At 46.8% G+C, this 22,462-nt stretch overlaps 1 protein-coding gene across 1 annotated transcript in view; it reads right to left on the reverse strand.

The window, feature by feature from the left end:
* TLL2 (tolloid like 2) overlaps window positions 1–22,462 on the reverse strand; it is a 148,716-nt gene that overhangs the window by 33,041 nt on the left and 93,213 nt on the right. The window contains exons 6-10 of the mRNA XM_025396938.1: window positions 21,729–21,907; window positions 20,295–20,400; window positions 14,443–14,567; window positions 11,633–11,748; window positions 6,521–6,623 (exon numbers count right to left, since the gene is read on the reverse strand). Coding sequence (XP_025252723.1) covers window positions 6,521–6,623; window positions 11,633–11,748; window positions 14,443–14,567; window positions 20,295–20,400; window positions 21,729–21,907 — 629 coding nt within the window. The remainder of the gene's footprint in view (window positions 1–6,520; window positions 6,624–11,632; window positions 11,749–14,442; window positions 14,568–20,294; window positions 20,401–21,728; window positions 21,908–22,462) is intronic.

Raw genomic sequence — 22,462 nt, forward strand, 5'->3', positions numbered from 1 at the left:
CTAAAAGGACCCATTCCCCATCTCACCTTGAGAAAGAGATCCCAGGTAGGTTTAAGGATCTAAGAGAAACAGAAAACTGTCTCCTCAGTCCCTGGGCAGAATCCAGAGTGGCAGCAAGACCCTGGATTCCCCTGCTGTGCCTACTTCCCAAGGTCAGCAGAGAAGTGTCTATGTGATTGTCCAGACACTTGGCCATGAGACAGGCATGCAGAGCTCTTCAGGCAAAGTGTGACAGGATGGCAGCAACATGATTCCAGCCCGAGAGGGTGATGGAAGTGACTTTCCCATTGCCAGGAGGATTAGGGGAGCCATAGAATGTCTCCCAAGCTTCTAGGGGAATGTAAGCCTGCACCATTCTAAACCAGCCTAGGGTTGATACAAGGAGGAAGCCCAGCAGCCTCTATCTGGACAGAGGACTCATTGGTTGGGGATGAGGACATCCCAGCAATGCCAATCAGGGTGGCAGGATAGATGCTCCCCCACCACCACCATGCCTTGGCATAAACTATGCCCCCCCCCACCAGGACATACAAATTGACCAAAGCTGAAAACACAAATTGACCAAAATCAAGTCCCTACTACCTGATGGAAAGGGGGCTCATCATAGACAAACTTTTGTTATTGGGAAAAAAAATTAACATGTTTGTATTTCTTAGACACTTGGGTGCATGGTCTGAAATCTGGAGCTTCCACAGAAGCCTGGTCTTCCCAGTATCTGGTCATTCTTGGCCATCTAATCGCTACTGCCACGTCAGGATGGCAGCCCAGGGCGAGACGGGAGATGGGTTCATTTTTACTGATTGGTTCAGAACACAGACCAGTCACAGTCCATTTGGACTGGAAGATCATGGTTCTACCAAGCACCTACTGCATTAGTCACTCAGAGAATGTATTTAGCTGTGGGGGGCAATGGGGAATGGGGAGTGGCTGCTAATGAGTATGGGTCTTCTTTGGGAGTAATGAAAAAAATTTTTTTTTTTTTTTGAGACAGAGTCTCACTCTGTCACCCAGGCTGGAGTGCAATGGCGTGATCTCAGCTCACTGCAACCTCTGCCTCCCAGGTTCAAGGGATTCTCCTGCTTCACCCTCCCAAGTAGCTGGGACTATAGGCGCGTGCCACCATGCCCAGCTAATTTTTTGTATTTTTAGGGGTTTCACTATGTTAGCCAGGATGGTCTCAATCTCCTGACCTCATGATCTGCCTGCCTCAGCTTCCCAAAGTGCTGGGATTACAGGCGTGAGCCACCGCGCCCCGCTGTGATGAAAATATTCTAAAATTGATTGTGGTGACACAACTCTGAGCATGCTAAAAACCATTGACTGGTATACTTTAAGTGGTGAATTGTATGGTCCAGAAATTTTATCTGAATATTTTTAAAGCAGATATATCGTGGGTACTCTTACTGCCAGTGCTATGTTAGGCAGTGGACAAGCCACTTGAGGCCATGAGCAGGTGAGGTTAGGGGAGGAGTAAAGGCCACTGTGGGCATCTCCTAATGGCCAGCTGTGTTGTACATGTTTTGGGGAAACACGGGGGTAAAGGCTGCTAATCTCTTCTGCTTCCTTCCAATTCTGACCACCTGTAGCCTTTTGGATTTGGGGAGATTAATATTAAGTGAGATGAGATGAAACTCCTGCCAATAATTTGGCAAGAAAAAAATCCACCAGAAGCCTCTAAATTTTCAGTAATGGTTTCTCTGGCACGGCCAATTAATGTTAAGTGATTTTTGGAAAATGACAGGCAAGCCTGGGGAAGTACTGCTTACCAATGAGGGCACGGAGCAATTAGACAGTGCTGGTTCACAAAAGGAATTCCTTCTTCGCCTAGCCCAAGTTTCAGATCCAAGTTTCTCCTTTTAAAACCCAGCTGTCACAGTCGCTGAGGCATATTTCCAAAAGAGAGGGGGACTTTCACTGCCTCGCCTCCAAAAGACCTAAGCAGATGAGATGAACCACCCACCACCCAAGGGCCAGTAGACAGCTTCTCTCTGCTGAGTACTCAACAGGAGGCAGGAATTGCAGCCTAAGGTATATTTTACTGCCTTGGCAAAACTAGACTTGGTAGAACAAATTACAAATTATTCCTAAGCACTCTCCCCAAATCATGTTGTACCTCTTAACTAGAATCCTCTACTTTGTCCCTTAACTGATGTCTCAGTGTTCTCATCTTCATCGTAGTGGTTCTAATAAAAGTCCCTTTTTTATTGACTCTGTCTGTGCCAGACACTGTCCTAAGCACTTTCCATGGATTATCTCATTTCATCCCGATACTCTCTGAATTAGATACTATTATTTTTTTTTTTTTGAGACAGAGTCTCGCTCTGTGGCCCAGGCTGGAGTGCAGTGGCGCGATCTCGGCTCACTGCAAGCTCCGCCTCCCGCGTGGCTCACGCCTGTAATCCCAGCACTTTGGGAGGCCGAGGCGGGCGGATCACAAGGTCAGGAGATCGAGACCACGGTGAAACCCCGTCTCTACTAAAAATAGATACTATTATTAATCCCATTTCACAGACAAGAAAACTGAGGGTCAGAGAATTTAAGTCTCAAAGCTGTAAGTAAGAGCGGGACTTAAACCGGAGCAGTCTGAGACCTTCATTATCGGTATCATCTGCTTCATCATCACCACCACTACCATCAAAAAGAAAACCTTCACTGACTGAGGTACCGTTCTGAACATTGTATAATTTTGGATAAATAGACATAAAATCTACTCTCTAGTAATATAGATGTCATCCCCATTTCCCAGTTTGGAAACAGACAAGTAGGAATGAAGATCAAAGCCTCAAACCGTAAAGCAATTCTGTGGAAATGCCAGGCTTGGCTGTTTGACTCATTCCATCATTTCTGCTCATTTGGGAGGCTGCCCCTGGCTAGCGAGCCTGAGTAGCCCGGGCCACACGACACTGATTGGCCAGCCTGGCCTTTCTGAACTTCCCTCTCCCCATTTCAGGGAAAGAGGGAAAAAGGGCTTTTGTATGCACTGTGGTGATACAGAATGCCCAAAGACAGTTCTGCATACAAAAGTGCATTGTTAGAGTAATTCCTCTAACAGAAATAAGGGAGGGAATCCAATTTACTGGACAGAATTTAAGATCACTGGATGAATTCTCTCTGCAGCCAACTTCCTCCCCTCTTTAGGTGCAGAATCATAAGTGACCCCCAAAACTGATAAACCAATTTGATATCTTTAGCCAGCCATGAAATGTTCTTAGTCGACTTTTCCGTTAATCACTATGTGAAAACCTGGGTCTCAAAAAATAGCCTCCTTCCAAGAAGACTAAGCAGGCTGGAGAGAAACTGGACTAGAGAAAAGGTATCAGATTCCTGCACTGAAATCCGGTTCCTGGATTTAGAGGAGGAGTTTAATAAGGATATCAAGAAGAGGAAATGCAGATGAGGATACTACAAGTGGGCTCCATGGGGAGTCATAAAGGGTTCATTCATAAAAAGTTATGCGTCCATTATGCCTGGATTTTCACACACTGCCCTGGGAAAAAATGCGATGCACAGTTTTCAGAGCAAGATGCATACTTTCACAATCCGCCCTAATCCGCTCTCCCTCCTGCCAAAGGGGCATTGACCTGCCTCCTCCCAGCAGATTTTATGGCACTGACCCCTCCCAGGGACCAGCTCGGCCGACACAATGCACTTGTTCCAAACACAAAAGTTCACTAACAACTGCATTTGGAAACATCAGAGCAGGCCAAATAGTTGGCAAAGGAGAACTGCAAATGAAGAATAACGGTTACAGGCGCTGGCACTCTACACACACACACACACACACACACACACACATACACACACACTAAAAGTGGGTAAAACATGAGCCAAAAAAAACCCCAAAAAACTTAAAACAAAAAACAAAACAAAACAACAACAAAAAAACATCACCACCACCAATAAACGGCAAAAGTCCCATTTCATTAATGAAATGTAGCCAGAGATACCAGGATCTATAATGAGAAAATTCTTGTTTCAAGTTCAAGAAAAAGGAACTCCTGGAAATCTCTCTGCCTGTGCCCATTCTCAGGAACGTGCCTTGGCCCTCTCTGGGGAACTTCAGTAACAGAGAGCTTCCTCCCCTTAAGCCTTTAAATCTATCCCATTCCAGGGAGGTGGGGGCAGAGAGTTGCCAGATTTAGCAAACGAAACGCAAGGAAGCCCAGTACATTTGAATTTCAGATAAACAACAAATAATGTATTTTATCTGGCACCCTTGGGTTCAGCAGTCACCTCTCCCCTTCACCAGGACATCAGAATTCTGGTCTGATCTCAGCCACTGGCTGTGTGGCCTTTGAGTTAGTCCACACTTGGGGAGCCTGGCTTTCTCATAAAAGTGTGGGATTCAGTGACTGTAAGGTCTCTGCCAGGTTGCGGGGTCTGTGATCCAATGTTCTCAGGAAACTCCTCCCACATAGCTCTCTTTATTATTTCATTATAGAATGACACCTGAATGTGTTCTTACAAAAGATTCAAACAATGGAGAAGTATACAAAACAAAACTTCATGAAGCTGCTCACCACCTCCGCACTTCCTTCCTCAGAGGTAATCACCTTCAGCCAGATGGATGGGCATATTTGTGGTCCTTTCTACGTATGTGGTACTAGATTGGGCACATGCTCTTTTATATAAAGGTAAATAGGATCATTCTCTGACCCAACTTGTGGGGATTCCAATTCAGGGTCTCCCAGGAATCCGTATTCACAGAAATCTTCTCAGGAGGTTCTCATGTCCAGCCAGGTTTGGGAACCTCTGCTACTGGGAATCCAGCCCTCTGTCTTTTGCCACAAGCAAACAGTGCTACCTGTAAAGCCAGACCCTCCTTTTGGCTGCTAGAGAGCGCCATGCCTGCTCATGGTAGGCAGGAAACAGAAATCCAGGCCTGCAGCCTCCGCCCTGCCACTGGGGGGTGGACTCCACTGGTCCTGCAGTAGACGCACTCCTGTCCGTGCTTGGCATGGGGATCACTTTCTTGGCTTGTCTACCTGCACAGCTGACTACTTGACTGACTTCTCCTAGTGGTGGCAGCCTAGGACCCCTCAGTCATATGAAAGATTAATGTCTGCCAGGCTACCTTGAGTCCAGCCAACCCCTCTGTCCAGCCTCTTCTGACCTACCCCAGCCTGGGCTCCCTAGAATCTGGCATGAAGTCAGGGCTCAGTCTAGTAGTGACACCTCCCAGCTTAGCCTTGTCCCTTCTTTCCTATCTCCATCTCGGCCAACCACCCAATACCACGCTCACTCTCAGGCTCGCCAGCTGCAGCATAACAAGTTGGGCTTTCTGCTCACGTGAATATGTGCCAGGGACAAAGTCCTCACTGAGCACTTAGACTTGTCCAAACCAGAGCCCACCCTGCAGACCCCTCTACGAGTGAGGACAATACACTCTCAGCTGAGACCCTCCCATCTGGCTCCTCGTCACTTCTGCCTCTCTCTCCAGCTCCACCATGGCGGCCATTCCTGGGCTGAATGAGTCCCAGTGTCTACTCCCGAGACACTGGAGCCATCGGTCCTCTAGGCAAGGCTAACCTCCCCTGTCATCCACGAGAGATCTCTCTGGAGTGAACTAACTAACCTTTCTGGTTATACCACCTGCCCACTGTGTCTCACTCAAAGCTCCAAGCTAACTTTGCATGGGTGAGTTCATGCTGTATTCATCTCACAGAAACATTACACACTCATCATAGAAAAATGGGAAAATATAGCTAAACCAAGAACAACAGAACACATTTTAAAAAAACTCTATCACCCTGAAATTATTTATGTATATTTATAATTTTACTTGAGATTTATATTGCAGATCACAAAGTGGTATCTTCTAGTTAATTCAGCCTGTACGCATGTTTTAAGTCATTTTGCTTTGAATAAGTTTGGACAGGATATTTGGTGTTCAGTTCACCACACTACCCCCACCCCTCCTTATTTTATTACACAAATCCCATCTCCTTCATTTACATGTTATCCTTGAAGCCATCTACATTTGCAACACCTGCATTATATATGTGTGTGTGTATATATGTATTTAATACGTAAATGTATTTTTTAATTAAAATGGAATCCTACTGCTTATTCTATTTTTGTCACATACTTTTTTGTGTGTAACGGTGTACCAGAACACCTTTCTGTATCAGTAGTCAACTCCAACTTCACTTTTAATGGCTGGGAAGTTTTCCATTGAAAAGATGGATCATAATTTATTCAGCCAAACCCTACTGTCGAACATTGAAATTGCTTGCAATTTTTCCTGCTTCAGTGAACATCCCTGTAGCTAGAGCTTTGCACACTTCCTTAATTAGTTCCCTAGGATGAATTCCAAAAAGTGGAATTGCTGGGTCAAAGGGTATTTGCAGTTTTAAAGGCTTTTAACATGTGTGGCCAAATGGAGTGCTCCGAGTTTTACAATGACAGAGGCCCTTGAGAGTTTCCTGTGACCGCTGTCAAGGTGGACCTTCCAGACATTAACAGCATCCCGGGGAACATCCCATCACTCCCCTCTTAACGGTGTCTAAAGTCAACTTACCCAAAAGGGGGGCTTTTCTCCAGTAACCATCCCGGACCTCCACGTAATCATACCAGCACAGCCGGCTTTTAAACAAATCCATGGATGTGAAGTTTAAGACGATCTGCAAAGAATTACCATAAAGTGAGTTTTGGCAGCAAAGCCTGAGGAGTTTGGGAAGATATATCTTGCATACCGGTGTTCTCACGTTACCCTTTAGCATGCAGAACTCTCAGACCGCAGTAGGAGTGTTGTCTCAAAAGCACGCTCACAGGAAACCTAAGGACATTAAATAATAAACCTTAAGCAGGATGGGGAGTAAACAGAAGGAGATGGGTCCTTCGGTTCTGTCTGGGGAATCACTTGAGCTTTTGAAGTCACTAGGTGGTTTACAGAAAGCAAGATGCATTAAAAAGACTGGCCAGGGCACATGGAGACTAAGGATTTGGAAGGAGGTAAGGGGTCAGTGAAGTTCAGAGATACTAGAAGATCTTATAACATCATTAATCATTCCAAAGGGTCTGGGGTTAGCCTGAGTGCATCTGAACATCTCTGTGATCAATCTCCCCTCAGCCATGACCTCACTGTCCTGAGGTGTGGTGTGTCTAAAGACCTTCCTACAGTTAGTCCATTCATTCATTCACTCCACCATTGTTTGTTGACCACCTTCTGAGTGCCAGCCTGTGCTGGCCAATTGAGATAGAAAGATCAGTAAGACAGGGTCCTCTGCCTTTGGGGAGCCCAGGGAAGGGGGGAAAGGCAGATGGGCCAAACCAATGGGAACACTATGGTATAAATACTGAAAAGAGAGGGATTGTCATGAGGAGCATCTTGGCAGCCCTGTCTGGACATCCCTGAGGTCAGGTAGCGGATGCTCCCATGGCCAAACAGGTGATTACTTAGTAGGGGGAAAGGGAGGGCTGGGTAGCCCCACGGACTGGGCCTCAGCACACAGGTGCTGTACCCATGAACTGGCTCTGGTCCCCCCACAGCCCGCCAGCTTGGGGCTTCCCTGGCAGATGGCCCAGAGCAGAGTTCAGATTTCCCCTGGCCTTTCACCCCCATGCAAGCTCCACTAAAGCAGGTGCCTGTGGCTCCTCCCACTGTCCTAAGGCACAGTGGCTTGTCTGGCCCAGGCTCACCTTTCCTCATGCCCCACATACCTCTGCTCCACCACGTCTCCACTCTTCCTGATCTCCAGCCCTGCCCCAGCCCCTGTACCCCTGACTCTATTTGTTTTCCAACCCTGGGGGACCTTGCTCTCAGCAGTTCCTCTCTCTCCAGTGTCTCCACTCACGGCCCCTCCACTAGCCACTTCTTTATATTCAAACAGCCCCAGGGGCCTTCTAGCTCTAAGTAAACTCTCAGGCTGGAAGGCTTCCTCAAAGGTTCCCATTCCCTCCCTACCAAATCTAAAGGACTGTTATTTGTCCTTGTGTCCCATGACCCTTCTGCCCAGAGCTTATCCTTTCCGGTTTCCACCACGCTGGCCTATCTTCTCCCCACTGCTCTTGCTCCTCTGCCCTTCCCGCTCCCCACTAGGTGAGAGCACCTCCAGACAAAGCATTTCCTTTCCAGCCTCCTCCACTGTAGGTGACGCCATTGCCCCGATGGCCAAGGAGCCAAGCTTTGGTATTATCTTTCCTTCATCCTGACTGTTGATCCCTCTTATCTGTTCAGCATCCATGCTGTAGCTCTTTTTCTTTTAAGATATCTGCATCCCTCCCCTCCAACCCCATCTCGCTCCCCCTGCCTCACCCCCTCCTGGACTGCTCCCACACGATTCCTGGACTCCTCCCTGCTGTGGCCCCATTTGTTCTACACACTAGGGCTTCTAGATCAATGTTCCACTCACATCTCATGTTTACCAGACCCCTCCCAATCTTCCACTCATATATCATATTGATCAAACCCCTCAGGAAACCTCAGTGGCTCCCGTGTCCCCATCTCATGAATGAAATTCTGCTTACTTTCCACGCCCCCAGAGCCTATCCTGTGCAACCTATTCCCCAGTGTTCCCTGATAGTCCTATGTCAGAGAAACCCTCCCCAGGCCTGCTCAAGTGTCCCCCTCCTCAAGCCTGGGTCTGATTGCCCTGATGAACATGATTGATCTTTGCCTCTTTGGAATGCCCCGCCCTCTGTCTTATAATGATTCTAGAGTTAGTGTCTTTAGATCTGCCTAGATCTGGATTTGCTTCTCAGTTCCATCTACTAGCTCTGGAGTCTTGGGGAAATACTTGTTCTCTAGTTTCCTCATCTGTGGCACAACACTGTGCTGTTGAGGGGACTGTGCGAGAAACCATATGTAGAGTGTATATTGCTATGCCTGGCACGTCATAGGCACTCGACAAATAGCAACTTAAAATACCAGGCAGGCCACACTGAGTGTACACTTAGCATACCACAACTAACACTAACCACACCTCGCAGGCTGCCCCTCTTGATTAGTGTTGAGTGCCCGTCCCTTCCCTTGGGCCCATCCCACCCAATGTTTCATCTCAGGACAAATCACATCTTCCACAAAGCCCTGTGATCTCCTAGGAAATGAAGAGTCAGTGCCAGGAAAAAACAGTTCAGTTCACCTTCTGTCATTGTGTGTGTGTGCACGCACGCGTGCATGCATGCATGTGTGTGTGCACATATGCATGTGTGTGTGCACATGTGTGTGCGTGTGTGTGCAACACTGTCACTCCTCTTTCAAACTAGACTGTGTTTTTCAACCCTACTTGCACATTAGAATCATCTTTGAAGCTTTAAAAAAAACCTCTTACCAAGCAAACACCCTTCCTTCCATTAAATCAGATTCCCTGGGAGTTGGGGGAGGGGGACCCCAAATAAACACCAAGTCTCTCAAAGACAGGGGTGTGCCTTAGATTTCTGTCCTATCCCACACCGTGCTCATATTCAGGTGGTAGAGCTTAGTAACACCTGTAGGCTGGTTTGCACAATAATTCTCTAGCCTTTGCTTTTTTAAAATTACAGAAAGGAAATGTTAGTACAACTTCCTTGGTAACACATTCATGATCTGAATGAATGGGATAATTATTCAGGCTAATTACTTTAAGTATGTTAGTGAACCATAAAGACCATAGGGGAAAGAGGTGGGGAACAAGAGGTGATACTCAAATCAATCAAGTTTGCTAATTACTAGCAGCTCTAGGGAAGGCTGGGTGAAGCAGAAATGGAAATAATTGGTGCAGAAATTTCAATGATGTATATTCTCTGTCCCCAGTTAGCACTAATAATTAAGGCTTGATGAAGTTTACACAGTTCAAACATATCACACACTCTCTGCTGTGCAGGGCAATTCAATAATTTGGAAATAATCAGACCTCTTCCTCTTCCCCCTTTCTGCCTCCCTCCTGTTAGCCTCCAGCAAGCACCAGGTTTTCACATCTACCTAAGGCAGACAGGTCTGGGGTCTCAGACACAAGATGACAGCCATACTTAATGTCTTAAATGCTTAGAGCCAAAGGAAGTATGTATACATGTGTGTGCACACATGTGCATTCATGTGTGTGTATAAATGCACGTTCAAATGTCTAGCCTGGCCCCTTTGTGTAATAATATAAGATGATGGTCAAGCATTCAAGCTCTTAGAGTCCAGTTGCCTGGGTTCAAATCCCAACTCTGCAACAAACTAAGAAGCCTTGGGCAAGTCCAATTCCTTACCTGTAAATAATTATGGCAACAGCACCTATTTCACGAAGTTGATGTGAGGACTAAATTAGATGATCCACATGATATGCTAAGAATGGTATCCAGTCCACAGAAAATGCTCACAATGGTTCCTAGCCATTTGTCTCTAGTTAGCACACTATGCTTAACTTGACATCTAGATGGACATTTTTAAAAGTTATGAATTAGAAATACCTGAAGGTTGGCTGCAGGTGCCTGAAAAATTCCATCACACCCCACTGGCACCCCTAGCTGCAGGTTTTTCACTCAGCCCCTCACCCACCCACATATCCATTCAACAAATATTTATCATGTGACCAGTCTGTGCCACAGACTGTGTGGAGTGCCGGGGCCCTGGAGGTGAATGATCTCCAACCTTAAAAAGCTTAAGATTTGGAAGTGGGACAGATAAACCAGTAGTGACAATACCATGAGACATGCTACAACAGGTACGATTGTAGACAGCTCTGGGGACACTGGGGGTATCCCCTAACCTAGACCTAGGGAACAGAGTTTCTCCAAGATAGTTGTATCTAGTCTGAGACAACTTGAAGAACACTCAGATTTATAGAGACATGTAGCAAAAAGATAAACTTTGGAGTGCAAAACCTCAGTTCTCAGTTCCTAGTTCTATATCTTACCTTGACTTTTAGCACTTTCCTTAATGTTCAAGCCTCAAATTCCTCATCCATATAATGGATACAAGAGTATGTGCCATGCAGTAGGGTTGAAAACATCTCACCCGTCGACCAGAGTGAAAGAGATCCTTGCCCTGGGTTCAGCTCTAGGGGGTCATGGAATCTTCAAGACCAAAGGAATGTGTCCACCCAGGGCTTGCCTAGCTCCTACGCCACACTCCAGGAACCCAGGAATTCCCTGTCCTCACAGCTCTGAGCCCACTGCCAGGACATGCAAGGGTCTCTTCCCTGGATCCATCTTCTTGAGTGTAGACTACATGCCTGGGCCAGTCCATCCCACTGGAGGGGCAGCCAAGGTGTGGCTGTTTGCAAAAGAGGAGTGGAAGATGCCTAGGGAAGTGGACTGGGTTTTCAACAGGGATGTTCTTTAAGCCCAAATAGTGAGACGGAGGTTGGGGGGAAGAAAAGACAGTTGTGGGCTTCCCGTGTCACCATCTTCCAGAGCAGCAATCCGAGGTGTCACCGAATTCTAAATTCCAGGACATTATAATAGTGTGTTTATTAAAGTTGGGGGGAACTGTGAGCTTGATTTACAACTAAGTGGATATTTAGTACATGCCAGCCTTCATTTGTATGGGTGAGACTGGTTGAGAAGTCCAGAAATAATGAACGTAGAGCAAGCAGCACCATGCCTAGCACACGGTGGGCGCTCATAACAAAACGGCTGTTATTTTTACTATTAACAATAAGAATTCCTCCCACCTCACCCAATTCAAGGAGTGCCGTCCCATTTGCCAAGGGGGTTTCCCACCTACCTTTTCCCCTGGGGTGACTGAGATCCTCCAGACGCAGTGGGAGTAAGACGGGTACCCATTTGGGAAACCAGGTGCAGAAAAGTTTCCCGTTGTATCCTGCAGGGTCTCCCCACACGCTGCGCAAGCAAAATCACAACTGTGATGTGGCATATGCACCTCTCCCCGCCCAAGCAGCTCCCACACAGGGCAGCGGAGCAAACATACCCCTTTACCAGCCAAAGCCCGCGGAACAGGTTGGTGAGAGTGTAGCAAGTAGATTGACGCTTTCTGGCTAACAAAAGCACAAGTAGGATCTGGGAGCCAAAAAGGAATGCCCAGGAATTTCTTCTGAGGCTCTCAGGACTGAGCATGGCCTAGAGCTCATGAATCTCAGCTCTCTGGCCAGCTGTGTGGCTTGGGCAAGTTTCCTAGACTTGCTGGACCTTAGTTTTCTTATTTGTAAAATGGTCAGGACCTACCTGAGAGGGTTAGTGAAATCGTGTGTATTACATGAAATGGATCAGCTCAGTGCTTGGAACATAGTGAGTGCTTCATATATAATAGACATTATTATTGCTAATAATAATATCGGTGGCAGAGAGAACATGAAAGTGCAAGTAGGGGCGAGGAGCAGTGGCTCACAACTGTAATCTCAGCACTTTGGGAGGCCAAGGCGGGTGGATTATTTGAGGTCAGGAGTTCAAGACCAGCCTGACCAACATGGTGAAATCCCATCTCTACTAAAAAAACAAAAATTAGTTGGGTGGTAGTGGTGTGCACCTGTAATCCCAGCTACTTGGGAGGTTGAGGCAGGAGAATCGCTTGAGCTTTGGAGGCAGAGATTGCAGTGTGCCAAGATTGCACCACTGCACTCCAGTCTGGGTGACAGAGTGAGACCCTGTCTCAAAAAAAAAAAAAAAAAAAAAGAAGAAAGAAAGTGCAAGTAGGTAAGACAAAAAGAAAAAAATGCTTTGAAACTTATTTCAGTTGTTAGTTTAAATCTTTCCTCTTCTTTTTCTGCTACTCACTTCTGCTATCAAGCAGTCAAGAAAACAAAAAAATGCAGAGGCACAGGGAGCTGGAATCTTCTATAGTAGGCTATTCTGCCCTTGAACGTTTCAGGGTTGGTTATGAGTCTAGAACCTAGTCTTTATGTATGTGAAAAGTATTTCCCCTAATTTGTCCTCACAAAAGAAGGGTACCTGTATGAATCCTTGGAAACTACAGGTTTTGCATTTCTCTAATGCCTGGGGATTCAGACTCCAAAGACAAAGACAAAGACACTGGTTCGCTGAGACCCCTTCCTCTTACGTGGCCAACCCTAACATGTGGAGATCCAGCATCCTTAGGCATCTTTCCCTTACATGCAGTTCAACCTCTGCATGGCGACTGATTGAGCTTTCAGTTACTACTCGGAACTACTGGAAGCTCCATATTTTTTGGAGCTGCAGGAAGAGGTATGTGGAGAACCGACCATTATCAGCCTCAGGAAATCCTGGATGTTGGGGCTTCGATATCACATTACTGAACAACTGCCAGGCATCATGAGGATTACGCCTGGCAGTCAACACCCCCAAGGGTTCCATGGAAATTATTTTAGAATAATCAAACATTCTGCAAGAACAAATACATTACTGTGTGGCTCCACGGTATTTTGCTGCAAATCATTTTGGGAAGTAAGCAGCATAAACGTTATAACTGAATAAATACAATGGCATTTCCCAGGGAATGCTGTAAGGTTTCCCGTTCAATTCAGCAAGGTTATATGATATGTGTGTCCTGCATTTCAGCCCTAACATGCCCCCAGATAACTAATAGCTGGATGGACATATTTTCTAGAGTTTCTTGAGGAAGCAAGCCCCACACAGCACTTTGCATGCCCTGGGGTCCTGTTTAGTAAGGTAATGTGACAGCCCAGATTTTCTAAGATGGTCCTCACTTCAAATACTTCATCTCATGATCAAACTCTGTGTCTGGTTTGGAAGTCTGGGAAAGGCTATTGGTAATGGAACTTCCTTCTATCCTCCTAAAACCACTGAAATGGATTCTCACCCATCAGTGGTAAAATCTCAGCTGCCATAACCAATGCTTTACGTTGAGGCTCAAGAGCTGAAAGGGGTCTAGAAGAGCTCAGACGGTGTGTGTATGATGATGATGCCAAGGGGATGGAAGACAAACAGGACAAATCCAAGGGGAAGGAACGCTTCCAAATGGGCCGGGGAACAGGCATTTGCTCCAATCCCCGTGTATTGTCCCATCTTCAATGGCAGACTCCTGGCCACTGACCAGCACCTTGGATGGCCAGGAAAGCCCCAAGACCAAAGCAACAAGCTCGTTAATAGCACTGAGACTCCCTCCACCTTGTAGCATTTGGGAAACTGACCCCATACTCCCAAAAGCATTCTCCCTCACTCTTTGTCTTCCTGCAAAATTCTGCTTGGTTCTTGTTTTTCCAAACCCACATCCCCTAGTTCCATAGAAAGGAGAGGTGCTCTTACTGTTTTGGGGCACACACTGCAGTGTGCCCCTATTTACTGTTGTTCTGTTATGCCTTCTTCCCCTTCTGGACACAAAGGCTTTGCCAGAGAAGTCTGAAGCCTCTCATGAAACTGCCTATGAACTCTAAGACCTATTATTCTCTTCACTGCCTGCCACTATGTCACCATTTCGCCTTTCTATACTGCCTAGCACCTCCTACCAGAAGGACACCAGAAATAATTAAAGCTGCCAAGGAATAGTCCCTTTAGGTCCCCCAGGTTATTTTCCCAGCACAGGGACTGTGCTTTGGAGATGCTAGGGAGGTGCTGGCAGTCCCCTCGGCTCATAGTTACCTGGGCATTTGTACAGCTTCCGGGCTTGAGCTATGTCTCCCTGACTGAGCCGCACGCGCTGGCCAATGGTTGGCCTGACGCCATTGTCATCTCGACGGGGGAGGATGGTGTCCAAGAAAACTCCTCTACAAGAAGGAAAAAAAGGGCGAGAGAAAGAAAAGTCAAGGCCATCAGTCTGTCCGTGCTGGGATTTCCAGGCTTTATTCCCTTGCCTACAACCCCATCAACATTCCTGCCTCCTGGCCTGCCTGTCCCGGGCTGGCATGACTGAAGAGGTTTCCTTCGCTCGTGCTGGCATTTTCACATTCCATCTCATCAGCTGCCTACTCGCTTTCCAGTGGGAAGATGACTCTGCCAAGTGTAAAATTTGCCCTAATGCAGTAGCCCAGGGGCTTCCTTAGGGATGTGTCCTGAGCATTTCCATGAAGCCCCGACAGGTCCAGGCCCCAGAGCCACCGTGCTGCACAACTGCAGGGAGCTCCACTCAGACAGACCACGGTGTGAGTGGCGCCCCCTGCAGCTGTGCATTAGGAAGTACTGTGCATAGTTAAGTCCTGGAGCCACCCCGGGAGAGCTTGGGAACTGGTCCAGTGTGAGACTCTCAGGGGCTGGTCAGCAAGTGCAGGTTGGTGAATGGGTGGTCAGAGTTTGGAGGCGCTGCTGGTAAGAGGGAAATCAGATGGAAAATGAGATAAAAGCAGAGAACAAGAAGTAGTGAAAAGAGCCCTGGACCAGACATTTCTACACTAGGCCTGTGTGTGCTTGGACAAGATTCTTCCCCTCTCTGAGCCTCTCTAAGCATCAGTTTACCCCACTAAACAATAAGAAATTTGCTGAGATGGTCATGGCAGTCCCTTTTATCTCTAACATTTATTCTACTCCTACTTGACTGAAATCTAAAATGATAGCTTCATTTCTAAACTAGACAAGTGGAAACCAGGTTGCCAGCTGAGCGCTGGCCCTGTTGTGGCATGGTTTACACCCCGCCTGCTCCCTTGTCTGCTGCCAGCTCTGAGCCTCCTCCTCTGCTTCCAGACCTGGGGCCTCTGCTACCCGATCTGGGGCCTCTCCTGGATGTTAGGCCTGTCCTTGAATCCACGCCTCCTCCAGTCACCGCCTTGTTTTTTTTCTTCCCTTCTTAACCAAGTTTCTAGAAAGTATTGTCTCCATTCCCCGAGTACTCGACTCTCTTTCACTCCTCAGTCCAACGATGATCTGACCCCATCAGCAACCATCACCACTCGTCTGCCAGTGGACACCTTCCAATCTGTCTGCCCTCTCTCCAGCACTGGGGATGCCCCCTCCCTCCTCACTGTCTTCTCCCTGGGTCCAGGCCACAGCTCTCTCTGGGCAGTGAGACAAGAACCACTTCTGCTTCCCCTTCAATGATGTCCCTTGGGTTTCTGCCCTCTCCCTCTGTCTTCTCTCTCCATGTTCCATCTACTCCTATGGCTTTTAACCATCATCTGCAGCCTCACAGCTAATCTTCTGTTTCCAGCCCAGGATCCTCTGCTGAGCCCCAGATGCCTCATAACACCTCCCCTGGGCTGTCCTATGGGCCTCTTATATCCAACGTGCTCAAAACCAAATTTATCACAGTTCCATCCTTCTGCTCACTCCATGATCCTTGTCTCCTGAGTCAGAATCTGAGGGCATTCTCAGTTCCTCCCTTTCCCTCACACTCTCCTACCAAACCAGGAGCCAGGTCCTGTCCACTATACCTTTTTTCCACCCCTTGAACCCATACCCTCTTCCTTGTTCCCAGACTATTGCCATAGCTCAAGTGATCAATATCTCCTTCCTGAACTCTTTCCAGTAGCTTCTTAACTGGCCTCCCTCCCTGTAGACTCAGCCACTTCTACTCTACTGCTCCCCTGCTCCCCTTGGCCACAATGCTGCAATGGAATCATCCCAAAATGCAAGGGGCGGCACATGCCTTCTTCGCTTAGAACCCTTCACCAACTTCCAGTCACCACTCGGACTCTAGGCTGTTTGCTCACTGACTTTTGCCTTCCTCTCCAGCCTGACTCGTTAATCCCATAACCAAAATAATACTCAACAAGAATAAAGCATATGTCATTATTTTAAGCAACACTAAGCTCCTTGTAGGCCCCAAATATGTCCTCGCACATGCTATCCGCTCCCTAGGCTGCCCATGCCCTCTATTTTTTTGTCTACTTGTAAACTCCTATTCATTCTCTAAAACCCCATCAGATGTCTTTCTCTATTAAAAGACTTCCCCAAGCCTTTTCTACTCCCCCCATCTGGAGTTTATCATTCCCTGCTCTGGGTCTTAATCATTTGTGTAGTCTCTTCTTATCATACTGTATTGTCTTTTTTAAGGAGTGGTGGTATTTGTCTTCCTTGCTAAAAGTTAAGTTCCTCAAGCAGAGAGACTGGGGGTTTTATCTCTGTCCTTAGAAACTAGAGCACAGAACGCCTCAAAAAACGCTTCTTGAATTAAAGTATGTAACCAGGATAAAGCACTGTCTTTTAAAAACTTTGCAAAATAGTTATTTACATCCCAAATGGAAGCGAAAATGTACATGTCACCTAGCTATTAGCTGTGCATGCTCGCTCTCTCTCTCTTTCTCTCTCTGTCTCTTTCAAGCACTGTTTCTATTTCCCTAAATTCTGCACTACATTGGAAAATAACTATTATCCCTGGTTCTTCCTGGTTACATCACTTTGTTATCTTTTTGTTTTTGTGTAGACTTTTCTTTTTTTTCCTAAATCAGATTTTAAGCTCACTTTCCAATCTTAGCCTGTGGGAGTCTAGATCATCTGCTGATTTCCTTTTCAGCATCTCCGTACCCAACATGTAACCCTTGACCTGTCTTTCTCTAGCTCCCATAGCCTCATCTCTGGGTCTGGACTCCTGTAGAGAAACTTTAGTGGAATCCTTGGCCTCACTCACTGACTTTACTACATTTTAAACCACAAGTGTTGACTCTGCGGAAAATCCTAAATTCAATCATCAGCTACTCCAGAAACAGTCACTTCTGCCATAATGAAAGGTGTGTCCTTTTGTAATTATTTTCTTGGTTCCCTTGCAGATAGGAATTCTGCAGCACAAACATAAGGATCACCACAGTCTCTAAGCACCCCACACTATCTGGCCACATCACGTAGGTGACTTCTTCAGTGGGCCTGGTGCATAGAGACCATGTCCTTGCACTTACTCATCGTTCATAGGACTTTCTGACGTGCCAGGCCCTGCACTGGGCCCTTTCCCTGCACCACCTCATTTCATCTTCATAGCACCCTAGGAGTCAGGTGCCATTATCACAAGAGCTCTCACTCTACAGGGGAGAAGACTGAGCCTGCGAGAGCTTAAGTGACTTTCCCAGGGCACAGAGCTAGTCATGGAGAGGCAGGCCTGGCGCTCACCTCTGGGAATCCTCCTCCTTCCAGCCAGTGTTTTCTACTGCCCAAGGAGCAGTAGGCCTTACGATGCATTAAATTATAGAGCTAAGAACATTGCAGACTTCAAAAACCAAAACATCAGGAACAACATTGGCTCACACTCAGACCGCTCTTTGGTGCTGGACGTCCTCCTTTGCATATCCTAAGCTGCCAGCAAGAGCTTCCAGCTCTGGAAGATGTTTACTACAAGAGCCGTCCCCTGTGTAAACCACAGCAGTGACGTTCCTTCCCTCTTTCATGTAGGACAACTCTAAGCATTGACATTCTGCTAAACTAAGACAGAGTTCAGCAGATGCCTCAGGGAATAAAACTGTCAGCGCTGAGTTCTGAAACAAAGAGGCCCCTGTACCAGAGAACTGTCTCCTCATCTCCTGGATCTTTGCCCAGCAAAACCTCCAAAGAGACTACTCCCCACAGCCTGGGTCCAACCAAAGGGGAGGGGAGAAGAACTGCAATAAACTAGAGGGAATAAAGTTGGAAGGAGACAGCTCAATCGTAAAGAGACACAAAGATTGAGTTTCCCATCAGCAGGGTATAGCATTTGCCCGCCTCCCCAGATCAGCATATGTTCTACGGGCTCTATTCTGCTCTTTTACAGAATCCAACATGAGGTACAGGCCAGCTTCAGGGTCTTTGTGACCAGAAATAATGACATGGAGTTGGGTGTGGGGAAACTGTTGACAAAATGCCAATAGAAAAGCCCCCAGTAAAAACCCACTCAACAAGATCGTTTTCTGAAAATCCATGTAAAAAGTTGGCAGAAAAGACAATGCAGTTATCCACCTGCAACAAAACAGATTTGCTGAAACCATTCTCAACTCTGGGGCAGAGGTGAGAGGGTAGCAGTGGCAGATTGTTAAAATAAAAAGTCACTCCTCCTAATAGCCATATCCTACTGCAACGTGAAGCTGCCATACCTCCCAGTAAGAGGTGGAGTCTATTTCTCCACTCACTTGAGTTTGGGGCTGGCCTTGTGGCTTGCTTTTACCAACAGAATGTGGCAGAAGTAATGTCATGCAAGTTCCAGAGCTGGGGCCTTAAGAGGCTTGCAGCTTCCCCACTTGCCCTCTTGGAACTCTGAGTCCCCATGCAGTGAAAAGTCTGGTCTAGCCTACTGGAGGATGAGATGCCACGTGAAGGAGAACCAAGGGGCTCCCAGAGCTAACGGAGGGGCATGAGGGGATGCTGAGATTTAGATGATTTCTCCCATAGTCCTAACAACAAACTCATCAACAGGATGCTTTTGGCAGCCTTACCCAAGAGCCACGGAGCCCTTTGCAAACAGTTTCCCTTTCACTCCCAAGAGCCATATGTTTTCTGAGCAAATCTTTATGGACATGGAGACTCATGGAATGGATTATTTCCCTCTTTGCTGTGACTGCTAGGAAGCACAGGGCAGGATTTGCTGTCAACTCTAACTAAGTGTACATGACCTCACAGCATATACTCTGAGCACTAAACTTATTCTGGGCCTCAACTTAGCTTTCTAGCCTTATTTTTTTCCTTCTCCTTTCCCCCAGTTTTCTCACCTGTTATTTATCTTTGTTATCCCATGTGTATATTGGAAGTTACCACAGATCTTTTTGGGGGAAATAAATAAATAAACAAGCAAACAACTGGTTTTAACAGGAGACTGAAGAGAAAGCACCAAGAGAGAAAGTATTTGTTTTCTGTGCCTCCTTTAACTCAAGGGTAGAAAGACCTACAAAACTGGGACAAGTAGGGAAAAACTTCTGCACACAAAGCACTTACAGGGTCTAGAAGCAAGGACAATACTGAAAATCTTTCATGTCTGCTAGGCACAGCACATCAGAACAGCTCATCAGAACAGACCCTGCCCATGCCAGCCATAAATAAACAGCCCAGCCCTACTTGAATACAGCAGCTTCCATCATCTGTGACCTGCAGGTGGGAACCTGGGTCCTTGCTCTCACTCCAGTCCTCAGTTACCTGTGCATCTGAGAGCCGGCTGGAGCCTCATTGTCTTCACCTCTAAAATGAATCGATGATTTACAGCCCTCCCAGCCCTGACACCGCCTAGTTTCCAATAAACCAAACCTCTACTAGGAGAACTGGTGAGCACCACCATGCTTCTACAAAAGACTCCCCCCACCCACTGGAAATTTGACACAGAGCCTCTAAGTTATTATCCCAGCCAACCTCTCGATAATTTCCCTTTCCAGTTTGCTGCTTGTGACATTAGGGCATGATGGAATGTCAGCTTCACAATGGGATTCAATCTTATTAACGGGAACCTGATTAGATTATATTTCACTGCAGCCCAGAGGCCACTGTATTTCAAGGACAGACAGGCCAGCCGTGCTAGAAGCATGCAGAGACCCACTCTCCGCAGACCTCCAGGAATCCGACCCAAGCCTGCGGCAGGCACAGTGAAACACAGATGAGGCATAAGCATAGATTCCGACCTTGAGAAGGTGTTCCGGGCGTAGTGCATGATGCTGTCAAAGTCGTATGTCTCTCCCAGAGAGCTCACTTCCCCAGCTTCCATTTTTAAGAAATTATACTCCTGACCTGTGACACAACACTGTGTTAAGGCCTTGGAAAACCAAGTCAGGCACCTGAAAGGAGGCAGAGGAAGGAGAAGGAGGGCCCATAGCAACTTCCCAGGGCTCTCTTGGCCCAATCAGTCAAATAACAGGGCTTGTAGTGGTTCTTGTTGTTTTGAATAATTAGAAATTTGAAACTTCCAGCAAGCCCTGTGTTCTCCCAACTCCACCACCCGAGACCTATCCCCAAATGCCACTCAAACCTCTTAAAGTAAGTTTGCAGACAGATTAGTTATCAACTCACTTGCCCCCGCAAAAAAATAAAAAATAAAAATAAAAAGCTCTGGGCCGGGTGCCGTGGCTCACGCCTGTAATCCCAGCACTTTGGGAGGCTGAGGCGGGTGGATCACCTGAGGTCAGGTGTTCGAGACCAGCCTGGCCAACATAGCGAAATCCCGTCTCTACTAAAAGTACAAAAATTAGCTAGGCATGGTGGCGGGCACCTGTAATCCCAGCTACTCAGGAGGCTGAGGCAGGAGAATCGTTTGAACCTGGGAGGTGGAAGTTGCAGTGAGCCAAGATCACACCACTGCACTCCAGCCTGGGCAGCGAGAGCGAGACTCTGTCTCAAAAAAACAAACAAACAAACAAAAAACAAAACAAATAATCAAACAAAAACCTGATCTTGCAATTTGAAGAAACAAAAGAAAATGAATCAGAGAGTTAAGTTCAATCCTAAATAGCTCACAATTCAGATTCTCTAAAGTATTTGTAAGGCGATCATATTCTTCAACTAGTTACTTTCATGCTTAATATTAACTTCCATATAAAATTATTTGACATAAGAAAGTTTTTTTTTTTTTAAATTCTAGACACTTTATCTGCCTTGGGGCAGGATGTTTCTAGGCAGAAACACTGTTTTTACATGTGTTCATGTCCTAATTGTATTTCAGTTTCAGAAAACATGTTGCCTAAGTCAGCAAAAATAACTCATAAAAGCAGCCAGGAGAACTCTTTTTTTGTTGTTGTTGCTTATCAGCTCTGATGCTGCAACAGTGTTCTGGTTGACTGTGTTCCTTTCAGGAAACAGAGTTAGATTTCATTATCCTATAAAACATAGAAAATAATTTTGCTTCTGCTCCAACCTCCAAGCTATGGCAGATGACCTCCCAGGAAGCCACAGATGGACAGTGGTCATACTGGTGAGGAGGGCCTGCACAACACAGTCATTGCTCCATACTCAGCAATTAGCATTGCTCAGCTCCCAGCGAGTCCTCTCCTTCCCCCGCTCCTGTCCCTGAGGTTGCCACCTTCTCGACTAGTGCCTTCCAGACTCCACACAGGCCTCCTTACCTGGCTGGATGTTTTCCCTGATGATGGTGACATGTTGGTCTCTGTCTGGCCGGGTGTGTTCATGCCAAAACCCAACCACATGGCCCAGCTCGTGAGCCACAATGCCAAATTTGTCACAGTTCTTCCCAATGGATATGGCCTGTGGGCCTCCTCCTCGGCGCCCAACATAGGAGCAACAGCTGGACAATTGCGGGAACACCCAGGTCAGCAGGTCAGAAGACATTTAGAGCAAGAGGCAAGTCCCCCCTCCCACTCTGTGTGCGTGTGTGTGCCTGTATGTGTGCGTGTGTGTGCATGTATGTGTGCGTGTGTGCGCATGTAAAAGAAACAGAATTTCAGGCTGGGTGCAGTGGCTTACGCCTGTAATCCCAGAACTTTGGGAGGCTGAGGTGGGAGGATCACCTGAGGTCAGGAGTTTGAGACCTGCCTGGCCAACATGGTGAAACCCTGTCTCTACTGAAAATACAAAAATTAGCCAGGTGTGGTGGTGTGTGCCTGTCGTCCCAGCTACTTGGGAGGTTGAGGCAGGAGAATTGCTTGAACCCAGGAGACAGAGGTTGCAGTGAGCCAAGATCACGCCACTGCACTCCAGCCTAGGAAACAAGAGCTTAACACTGTCTCAAAAGAAAAGAAAAGAAACAGAATTTCAGTGTCTGACTTCCCACCCAATGACCCAATGCAGAAATTCCCTCCAAAAATGGTTCTTAACCTTTTTGTGGTTATGAATCTTCTTG

This window comes from Theropithecus gelada, chromosome 9, assembly GCF_003255815.1.
Source record: "Theropithecus gelada isolate Dixy chromosome 9, Tgel_1.0, whole genome shotgun sequence".
Lineage (NCBI taxonomy): Eukaryota > Metazoa > Chordata > Mammalia > Primates > Cercopithecidae > Theropithecus > Theropithecus gelada.